Source organism: Periplaneta americana, chromosome 13 (assembly GCF_040183065.1).
Source record: "Periplaneta americana isolate PAMFEO1 chromosome 13, P.americana_PAMFEO1_priV1, whole genome shotgun sequence".
NCBI classification, from domain to species: domain Eukaryota; kingdom Metazoa; phylum Arthropoda; class Insecta; order Blattodea; family Blattidae; genus Periplaneta; species Periplaneta americana.
In genome coordinates this window covers 139,424,163-139,436,530 of record NC_091129.1, presented here as the reverse complement: position 1 = coordinate 139,436,530, position 12,368 = coordinate 139,424,163, and the positions used below count along the sequence as shown (strand labels likewise).

General features: G+C 34.5%; 1 protein-coding gene across 1 annotated transcript in view; it reads right to left on the bottom strand.

The window, feature by feature from the left end:
- The window catches only part of Tusp (WD40 superfamily protein Tusp), a 477,624-nt gene extending 465,256 nt beyond the window's left edge, over positions 1 to 12,368 (bottom strand). The window contains exon 1 of the mRNA XM_069844386.1: positions 11,632 to 12,368. Within this exon, the coding sequence (XP_069700487.1) occupies positions 11,632 to 11,727 (96 nt within the window). The 5' untranslated portion in view covers positions 11,728 to 12,368. The remainder of the gene's footprint in view (positions 1 to 11,631) is intronic.

Below are 12,368 nucleotides of genomic sequence, written 5' to 3'. Positions count from 1 at the left end.
CAGTGTTAATGATCGAAATAAACATGTAGCAATTTTAATTTCTTCATTTATCCTATTGGTAGTCTTTAGGAAGTGCAGTTACAGTACCGAATTGCAATGTACTACAAGATACAATTTCAGTGTCTGAAACGTAAATCTTTTTCGATTATCTGCCAAACACAGTTTGTACTACATCGCATGACGTGATAAGATCAAAACGAAAAAAACCTAACATCATTGCAGTATTTAAGAGACAGTCCTTTATTCTCGGGTGACTCTATGTCCACTAATTTGCTGTTTATATTACACAATGTTCCATATCCGTTATTTTTTACATAAAATTGATTTCCACTTCTGTTTTACACGTTCAGTAACCGGTGTACTTGGTGTCTAATTCTCGTGTCATTTCCTCAACTAATTTGAGGGCTTCCGGCATCTCTTGCTCTGACTTTTCTAACCGTGTAATAGTTTCAGACACAATTTGAAAATAGATTTGTATGAAAACCAAGTTATTCGTCAGAACCTTCAAATCCAGAGCGTTTTCCTTTGTGCATTTGTTGGCATTCATTCTACAGTACCCCTACCCACTGTACGCTTTACCACTATACTCAGTACGCCGTTATGCGGATTTCCCACTGAACTGCTCTATTAGGTCCGAAGTCTCGAAGCCTACTAATAACAAAGGTTGTTCATTTTCAATAAGTTGATAGATTACGAAATGGACCAAGATGCAATTGGATTTCAACTATAATTATTCATTACCAGCTGTGGTTGATTTTTTTTTTTACTGGAACTCTTCTATTACTTCATAATTTGTTCCTTTACATGCAGTTTCATCTGTTGTCAGCCTTCCTGTTCGCAACCATGACTGCACATATGGAAGTGCATTTAATTCTGGAAGAGGGGGTCGACACAACTGATGAAAATTAAGCCGTTTACTCTTAAAATCACAAGATAGTTCGTCATAATTTCAGCTATAGCACTAAGCGACCTTTTCACGTTCTGTTACAGGTCTCGGAGATGTTTAAACCGTTTCCATTTAAGTTTTCAGTTGATCACACCCTCTCAGTCGAATGAAATTGAATTATGAATTTAATTAATGATGCAAACAATTTTCTGATTGTTTCAATAATAATTTTAAAAATTTTATTTCATGTTTTGTTTCTTTAAGTGGGAAATTGTTTTTCTTTTACGAAATATTAACCGACTTTAAACCATTTTAATCACTTCGGAATATGTATAATAAGACTTTCTTGTGTTAAATTCTAACGTACCTTGTTTACATGTTTCGACTTATTTATGGGTCATCCTCAGGTACGTTAGAATTTAACACAAGAAAGTCTTATCATACATATTCCGAAGTGATACAGTGTTAAAAGTTGTGTAATCAAGATGTATACATTTTAATCACCTAAATCAGAGTAAAATAATCGCCATAAAATCACACCTCTACGCACTCTATATCATTTATGAAAGTAGCACACTAATTCAAACCTGTTAATCACTTCAAACCCCACGGGGTCCATATATGTTGTACCCGTATGCTGACAACTATTGTAAGATAAACTACAAAGATAGGGGTTTCATTTCACGATACTTTTGAACCTCGAAATTATACAGGGTGGAAGTGATATAACTGTGCAGATTGAAGGGGAAAACAGAATACATTAAAATGTTTATAAATTATGTTTTAGTTAACGACGCTCGCAACTGCAGAGATTGTATCAGCGTCGCCGGTGTGCCGAAATTTTGTCCCGCAATTCTTTCACATGCCAGTAAATCTACTAAATGAGCCTGTCGCATTTAAGCATACTTAAATGTCATCGCCCTGGGCCGAGATCGAACCCGCAATCTAGGACACAGAAGGCTAGCACTCTCCCAACTACGCCACCCAGCCGACAGAATACATTAAAATAAATAAAAAATTTAATAAGCGTTTAGTAATTAAGTACATGGATAATGAGAAAATTAGGCTAAAAATACGTGTATTATGGCAACATGGCATCGTCGGTTTACCTACGAGTATACACACGAACTCGGCATGAATAGCAGCATTCCGTCCCTTAGTGGCTGCAAAAGAGTTGCCAGACTTCCTTATGGCAGAAAATAACGATACGTGTTAATTTTTTTTTTTATTTAATTTGTAACAAAACTGTCTATTTGATTTAAAAGCTGCAAAAGAATAAATCATTCCTTATCACTTTCTTTAATGATAACGGTATGTCAGAACAGTACGGATTGTAATTATCGAGTAAAAACAGTGTTGACATTTAGAAGGACTTTTTTTTTTACAAAAGTATTCGAGATTAACATGGTATCAGAATTTTTGGTTTTACTCTATCCAAGGAATAAGCTCTTAAAATCTGCACAACTGTATTACTTCCACCCTGTATAGGTATACTAAGATTTGTATAGGGTTACCATGAGAAGAAATTCTATAGGAGGACATGGCATCTAAAATAAGAGGACATTGCTGAAAAAGGAGAACTTTTTAAAAATTGGTATGAACAAAATTAAAGATAAAAACAATGGCCCACCTTAGTTAGTTTTCTCACTAGTTGCTGAATCAGTATTACATCTGTACCCTACTTATCGGTGGAGCCCACTTTGTGCACAAGAGCCTGAAGGGACAAACTTATATCTTGTAACAAATAACTTTGGAACTGTTCACAGGACATGTCCTTGAAATTATATTTCACCATGATGATACCTCTGACTGTCTCCGTTAGCATGCGATTTCGTTCTTTTGTCCATTGAGCAGATATTAGGGAAAATATTCTCTCAGCACTTTCATTGTGACTTGGGATAAATAAATAGAATTGACATGTTTTTAAGAGTTCTGAGAAAGTTTCAGTGCTCGCAGAACTATTGAAATTGAAGAATTTGCACCATTGTTTATGTAAACTTAAATCTTTGTTAAAATTAACTTGATTGGCATATCTTTGTACATTGCAGAATAATTGATAAAATAGCTTAGAATCATGAATAGTGACATTTTTAGAGTGTAAGAATTCAATGCATGTCAATAGGTACCATATTTTATGTTTTTATGTGCTCCAGCTTCAATCATTGAAAGCAGTTCAATTCTTTCATAGATTTTCACCATTTGTTTAAATATTCTATGCATAATATCGCACATTATTCAATATTCATAGTAATTCTAGTTGAAATGCGAAATGCTGGACATTTCACTTTTTTTAAATGCCTGCCGGACAGGATAAAATGATTAAAAAAAGAGGACATGTCCTCCTTTTGCCGGACGGATGGCAACCCTAGATTTGTAAGTCAACATGAAACACTGAGTGAATATCAGTTAACAGCAGTTTTTGTCAACCATTATCATGGTTGAATAGTCTATGTCTAGTAATGAACGACATAATAGCAAAAACCACGTAAAGAAAACCTATGTAAAAAACATCTTCAACATTTAAAATGGAAAGCTTGATCTGACTTCAGTTCTGAGTCCGGTGGATACACCAACTTATAATTTTAATGTTATATATATAGATTCCATGCTACAGTAAGCTAGGAAAGTCTCTCCGCACTAAGGCGAGTGATAGTCTGCTGTTTAGAGAAAGTATTTCAATTGGCAGCAACCTCTGGGCCGAGTCACTGACAAGTCTTTCAACATTACTGTTGCTAGCACGTAGGCTACACTCCGCTCTCTACAGTGTGCAATGACTTTCCTTCTGCACTGTGCTACGAATACAGACAATTTACAAAAATTATAAAATAAAATGAGGGAGATTTAGTATAATACTCGTATAATGTAAAACAAACTACTTACAAGAAAATAATCACGCTACACAGAACAACAACATTAAAAGGAAGGGAAGGTTGAAAATAATTATAAATGAAAATGCTTTTATCAAAACCAAAAATTTATTTAAAAACACAGGTACTACAACATTACAAAAACAAAATACAGGATAATAACCATAATGTAAAACATAATATATAAATTAATGGAGATACAAAAAATTGGGAAAATTGAATAGAAAGAAAACTGTGGAAGATTGAAATCGGAATAAGAGAAAAGGAAAAAAGTAAATAAAATTTAAAAAGTCTAAACTGTAAAAATTCATGTAAAATACTGCTACAGCATGAAAAAATATTCAGGAAGCAAATTATACAAGAGTCTAACATTTCAGTGAATCCTACACCAAGTTATAGAGTTCGAAAAGTATGGTACACTCAAAACCTAGGTTGTAGACGAGTTCGGTGAGTTATTCAAAATTTTAAAATTGTAGAGTTGCCAGGTGTCTTAGCTATGTATCAGCTTCATATTGTACACCAAGAGCCAGCCTAACAATGTTGGTAACTTAGTAGACAAATATGGTGTAAGTTGCTTGCACACGATCAGTTTTTCTTTTTTTTTAACTTGCCAAATATTGTAAAAGATTGATCGATATAACTCTGCCCAACTGTTTAATTTTACGTAGGATTGGGAATGGATAACCAGAAAAGTTTACATTCCAGCAAAGAATTTTATGGTGAAGACTTATGTTAAAAAAGTGATTGTGAGAAAAAAAAGAAGACGATTTACTAGAACATTTCCAGGCGTTCCCGTTTGTTTCGCATAGAACCAGAATATTAAACATCGTCAAAAAGTTCAGATAAACGGGTTGGTATTAAATGAAACGGCAAATAAGAAACGTATTGTTTTCACAGAGAGACACTCGATGAAAAGAAGAAAAATTAGAGCATACACCATATAAAATTCCTCATCGACTTTCACAAGAAACGAGGAATTTAAAAATATATATATATTTCTAAAACCTCAGCATTTCTAAAACCACTAAAATTCTTAAACTGAAACCTTACAGAGTAACAGTAGTACATGAACTTTTACCAAGAGATACACAATGGATCGTGTGAACTTTCGTAATTGGGTTATGCTAAATTTTGCCGATGGTTAGTGAATCCAGAACTAATATGTTTCACTGACGAAGTATAGTTTCATTTATATGGCCATGTTATTACGCAAAATAATAGTTATTGGAACACATAAAACCATCATATCGTGCACGACATTCCTCTCACGATGAGAAAGTTTATGTGCGGTGTAATAACAGGACTTATACTGGGTGTTCATTTCAAAGTGTGTCGTGACGTCACTGTTGTGAGTCAGCGATTTGAAGCGAGTTTCAGCTTTTATGTCAGAGAAGTTGCCTATTAATCAAGGCGTTCAATCTGAACTTGAGAACGTGTACGGTATAACTTGAACGTCGTAGCAACAGATGGCGGTCTGTACGGTCTGTGTGCTACCATAACCTCTTTCGAACTGTGTTTTGCGCGGGCAAGTCGTACGCAGGGTATTTGTTATCATCCGTTGCATACCGCAACATTCCACAACACAAATCAAATGCTCCGTGTCCATGATGACCGTCCAAGTTAATGTCAACAAATACGTAAGTAATCATCTTAACCCTCTCGCCATATCCCGACAGTAAGAAAAAACTCACCTCAGTACGTGTTTCCAAACAGTTCACATTCCTGGCGTTACCGCACGTATCGGTACGTACTTCCAGAGTCCGAGGTTATCCACGGACTCTGTGTACTTCAGAATGAACGCCATACTTGCTAGGCAACTTCTCTCGCATTTAGGTAATACGCCTATGCGGAAGTGTAGGAAGACTGAATTCTCTAGGCTCATCGGCTAGCCACATGACGGCATACAGCGAGCCATGACACACTTTGAAATGAACACGCAGTATTTTTTCGTCACAATTGAAGACCTCATAGAAAAAAAAGGATGTAACATCAAATTATTGAAATGTGTGTTTTGCGTGGAAAAAGCAATTTTTCATTCATTTATAACTATAAACTAATCACATTCAATAGCAGAATTAACTTGTATCCTTGGTTAGTCAACATCAAATTGTTGAAATGTGAGTTTTGCGTGGAAAAAGCAATTTTTCATTCATTTATAACTATAAAATAATCACATTCAATAGCAGAATTAACTTGTATCCTTGGTTAGTCAACATCAAATTATTGAAATGTGAGTTTTGCGTGGAAAAAGCAATTTTTCATTCATTTATAACTATAAACGAATCACATTCAATAGCAGAATTAACTTGTATCCTTGGTTAGTCAAATGGTTTTAATAACACATATATGCCCCTGAAATTATTTTCTTTCTCCTGAAACATGAATTATAATTTTTTTAATTACATCCTTATTCCAGGGAGGTCTTCAATTAATATCCGAAAATACAGGTCAGATATACTAAAGCCATTTTTTGAACAACTAGGTAACATTCAGTAGGCCTATACATATTTCCAACAGGATTCGACAATTCAACATACGGCAGATGAGAAGTTAGATTATATGAAAGAAATATTCGAAAACAGAATTATAAGCAAAAGGTCGAAGCCCCAAAATCTCTCGATTTGTGGACTTGTGACTTTAAGTTATGGGAGAACCTAAAAATAGTCTAGTTCATAATGTTATACGTTATTGCAAGAGTCAATAGCAGATACGCATATAAGTAGTTAAGAGAGTTCTATAAGAAAGCAGTTAAGAAAGTTCCTGCGAAAAGAGTTGTCTCACAATTTGTATGCATAAGATTGACCGTTTGCGGCTGAGAGTGTTCTTACGGTTACACGATATAACAGGCAGTTCTGTCTCATGTTTTTCTTGCTGACGCTGCGGGTAAATACGCGCTCACCCACTAAGATCAAACTCATAAATCTGACGTTTAGTTTCTTCGCTCCTCTGTTTATCAGCTGTGCACAAACAGCATAAACCACCCCTGGAGTTATGTGGCGATGTAAAGTTCAGCAAGTCGTGAGTTCTATATTAACCATTGAAAAAGAAGGTCAAGAGGCTCATTCCCGCTCGTTGGGATACTGAAAGATTTAAGGTAACTTTTTCTAAATCCATGGTACCGGTGATAAATAAAAGGCGACGGCAAAGACAGATATTAGGAACCGATATATGGAACCTGGAACACTTTGCTGTCACACTAAGCAAAAACCAAATTTCTACTTTTAAAAAATGTTAACATGAAGAGCCGGATTAAGGTAAAAAAAACCGACCTAACCAAACTGGCAATAATTCAATAGTACTGAAGTATTGGGAGGAACAACTGCTGAATATGTTGCAGGTTGCAACAAATCCCTCAATTATCAAGATGACAGGTAAGGGCACTTTTAAATTTAAAATACTATATAATAATTTTGTTTAGATTAATTCGTTTAAGTTAACTAATCCAGTACAATGCAATCCAGTACTCGACTTTTCTTTGGTGATACCTACAACTTCCCACAGAGTTCTCGACACGGTGATCTAACTGCAATAATATATTGTGGCAGGCAATAAATAATAATAATAATAATAATAATAATAATAATAATAATAATAATAATAATAATAATGTGGAATACTGGCAATACTGTATTTTAATTATTCACAATTTTGAATAAAGCATCTAACAAGAAGCGATATTTTTAGGTCCTTGCATCGTATTACTACGGACGTAGAAAGATCCGTAACCATATGAGCTAATTTCCACTACCTTTAACATCGTGAATGGCATACTTCAACTAAACTTTTCGATGAGAGAGCTTTGTAATAGCCTACTGTAGGCTGCGGCAATTTGGAAGATTTAATTTTTGGAGAACAACTGATGGTAACGATTCCCTTTACCTTGTATTTTAACTAATGCTAAGTTCTGAATCGTCGAATATTTTACATCTATGACATGGTGCAAAACCAACTAACTTCCCTTAATTATCCCTTCGTAACCGTAAAATACTATCGTACGCTGTTTTAGCGTAACTCAATCACATGTCCATTTGATCGAACATTTCTTGGAACAAAACAGAACTTATGGACACATTACACTAAATAAAGCTTAGCAATGATACGCAATAAAGTTATAATACAGGGACATCATTTTATTTTTACTAACATTTCTGATATTAACCTGGCTATACCTTTGAATCAACGGTTACTATCCCCTTCCACGACTGAAGTTCGATGGCGTAATATACAAACAAATCATTTTACTAGGTATAGGAGGGAAGAAAAGTAATTCATCCATTGACGTAAACTATGAAATATCACGCTTTTGAGTTTGATAATTTTCATTAGGTTTTTGTTTAATCAGAATACAGTACAGTATTAACAATGAGTGTTTTTACTCACGAACTGAGCTGTCCATACGGACGTATTCATTATGCAGTGTATATTATACTGTCTATAGCACATTAGCGTGCACTATAAAGAATGAAGTTAAATTGAAAAATAATCATAATATGGATATGTAAACACATTTTTCAAAATGGTGGCGGTTCATTTCGATACAGGCTTCAATTCTAATCTACGTAATTCCAATTACCAGTTTCGTCCTTCGTACTAGTAACTCATGTTGAAATAATTCTGTACCTACTCTGTAAAAGAGTACCGTACGTACTGTAATTTCAATCTTCACTTCTGCTCGATCCGAAAAGATAAAATTACTCAGACATGCTATCTACTGTCCGTCCAAGTGGTTATGTCGCAGGATCGTAGAAAGGAGGAAAATCATGTGACAGTTAATTACTTAACGAGGCCCTTTTATTTAAGTTATTTTAAACAGCTGTATGGGTATAATATTACGTAGACGTCCAATTCCTAACAGAAATTAATGTTCTCAGAAAAAAGCTAAGACAGCCCAGTCACTAGCCTTTACAGAAAGGCGAATAGAAGCTGATGGGAAAAACCGGAATGCGACGTAGGCAAATGGACGACAGTACCTGTGCGAAAATGATGCAATATTGAAAGCTCTTTCGTCATTGGAAAACGCGAACATATTTTCGGAACGTACTGTGACGGTAAGGCTACTATGACTGTATATGCGGCTTTGGATCTGTGTGGAAGACGGTTGAACTTCATTAGTAGAAGGGGTGGGAGTGAAGTACATTCAAAAACTCAGGTACAATAAAAATTGAAGTAAAAATAAAATGATGTCCCTGTATAATATTTCACTGAGCTCCATACACTGAAATAGAAAAGCCGAACAAACATTATGGCCTGGTCTAGATCGAAAAGGCATTGACTGTGCCGTATTTCGCATTTTTGTGAAAAGCTATGTAAACTGTGAAATGTTCGTTACCGGTTGTAATAACTGTAAATGGCCAAAATACAATAATCTGAATAATAATATGGGACAAGGAGACGTTTGCAGTACTACAAATTGTAAGAAAAATAGGTTAGAGTTATCCTTCTTCCGAAAGATCCAGGAAGGTGAGTTTATAGAATATAGGCCTAATATACATGTTATGAAAATAATATATAAACCTTATGTATTTCATATTTAAATAGTGGAAGGAAGGTGTTAATTTTTCCAAAAGAACACGATATCGAAAGTACAATACATTTTATCGTCTGCTAAGGAAAGGGTCTGTGATGAGGCGATGGTAGCGATCCTGGTGGTTAGCAACTATCTATGGATGCATATTTATTAAGTATTGAGCTTCGTGACTGTATATAGTAGACTGTGCTACAACCCTAAACATTTTACTTTGGTTGGGTACGACAAAAAATTCTAAATGGTCATTAAAAACCATAGACAACTTCATTACGTGATTATGCTCCCCCCCCCCAAAAAAAACCCGGACAGATCCAAATGTTATAAAAAATATATTAAAGAAAATGTTTTGTTAATTCGCTGAAACTTCGATCTCGCAACACACCACATATTTGCGTTGCTTTTCTTAACTGATCAAATGAAACTGAAATGGAATAACTTCGCAACTGTACACACGGCACTAATTAAGTAAATATATTACGTTTAATACACTACATTTCCACAATTACATTTAAGGGAAGACTCCACTGAAAATCATGAAAATTTTTCCAAATTTTTTTTAGCTATTTCACTTATTCAGAATTTATATTTTCATACCCCAAATGGATTCAGCTCAATTCTGATTACAAATACTCGTATGTTTACACTTTTTAAATTAAGGCTGGAAGGGGGCGTGGAATTTAAAGAGCTGTCAAAATTGTTTTTCATCAAAGAATTCTTTTTTAAAATTTCTGATTACAAATCTAGTAACTTTTTGTTGGCTCCCTGAAGTTACTAGATGAATGTAGCGGAGGAGAATATTAATTTACATAAATATTCATTTTATTTTCAAATCTATTTTTCTGTGTTCAACACCAACTTTCTTATGCCAAATATTAATCAATCTGGATGAAATTTTTACTGCAAGTATTTATGAGGTAGCTGCATGTTTCTATGCATTTATTTTGTGAGAAATGCTGCTAGTTTATTTTATTAATATTTTTCTTAAAAAACAACAAAAAGTTACTAGATTTGTAATCAGAAATTTTAAAAAAGAATTCTTCGATGAAAAACAATTTTGACAGCTCTTTAAATTCCACGCCCCCTTCCAGCCTTAATTTAAAAAGTGTAAACATACGAGTATTTGTAATCAGAATTGAGCTGAATTCATTTGGGGTATGAAAATATAAATTCTGAATAAGTGAAATAGCTAAAAAAAAAATTTGGAAAAATTTTCATGATTTTCAGTGGAGTCTTCCCTTAATAAATATCTCGCACGCAGTCCGTTACATATCTCAGTTATAGGCCTAGTTGTGTATATCCAGCAGAGAGACTAGAAATCGGTGTCACCACAGTGCTGCTAATATTTGGCAAGAGAAATAAACGATCAGTGACTGCTTAGGTTTGTTCTGGCTTTTGGTATGCCTTTTATAGGTAGGTAGATTTGCCCCTGGCTTTCGTAAGGCATGATTATCAAAGATCGTACAATAAGGAGGCCTACTAATGATCGAAAACATCCGCTTATCCGCCTAGTGCAAAACGAGAGTCATATGATTATTGCTTATGAAAAAAAGTGTGGTACAGCTTCCGACTTCCGTAGTGTTCACACGGTGTCTCTAAAGTGATGTGCTACAATTTCGAGTTGATTTTCAATGATTTAAGCAAATTTCTTTTTTCTGCCGTGACGGGATCGAAGATTCACCATTAATTCCCACATAAATCAAGAAATTGATAAAATAAATTTAATATTTTATCACACTATTCTTGTTCAAGTGACTGGTGGAAACGATTACTCCTTTCCTATTTTGGTATTTTTGTATGTTTAATATAAACTTTTACAATGCTTAAAATGATCGTAGACATCTGTGCAAATTTTCTTATCAAATATTAAATCTATACTTTAATCTTAATTCAACAAGAGTAAACTCGTAAATATGGATTTAATTTTAATGTTAATGACTATGGTGTCCAGATGATATGCTAATAAATGTTATTAAAACAACAGGCTACTACACATTAATTTAATTTCAGCATCTCACATAAGAGTTTGCTCGGACAGTTTCTTGGCGAAACTCTAACATAAATCTCCCACACAAAAACAAGACAATTTCTAGGTAAGGCACTTGTAGTAGCGGTATTGTAATAAAAAAAAACCTCATCACTCGAATAAAATCTGGCATAATTTAATTATTATTTTCCTTTAAATATTATTAGGTAAATTGTCTAGTTTATGTAGAAGTTATGCAACAATGTATTATATTACTATGTATCGGTAAAATTGTTTAGTATCTAGTTTACATTCAAGTTGTGTTATTTTTCTACCAATAATTCTATTCCAATATACTGTTACAATACACACGTGTAAATATACTTACTTCTGGCAACTCATCGGGCACCTTTCCCATCCATGTTAGGGAAAGGATGGCACAATCACACTTGGCATTAGTATTGCGCTCAAAATGCAAGTGCATAGCCGATAGATCATTCACAAACCACGACAGGATGAAGTCAAGGAAACTCGAATCAAATCGGTCAGTTCGATGTCTACGTAAAAGCAGTAACAGCTGGATTTCACATGGCTATATACTCCCAACAACAGTGTGTTATACAACAGTAACCTATGTCAGTCTTCTAACATTGTATAACAAATTCGTTTCTCACGCCATTATCACTGTGTTAGGGTGCGTAACATTTATATTTTCGTTTCACAAAATACTACAAATACATTAAATTGGATCAGTTGTATAAATATATTCACAACAAACGTTGAACGAGTAACTGTCAAATATCTGCTCAAGCTACGAAAACTTCTGCACCAATTTTAATCCTTCTCATGTCAGAATGATTATGTAGATACAAAACCTGTCTTCACACACACAATTTTTATACTATATTAGTAATAAACACTCCCGAAATGTGCCAACTTCGTCCAGTACCAAATAACCTGAACCAACGGAACCAACCCTCCCAATGCTCCCAATCCACAAGGTATTGATTTGAATCCATGCCACCTACTGGAGACTTCACGAACGAGTTTGATATTACGCTTCACGATTGTCTCCTGTTGATCCTGTTACAATCCAAATATTACACGAAAGATGTCAGTACGAAA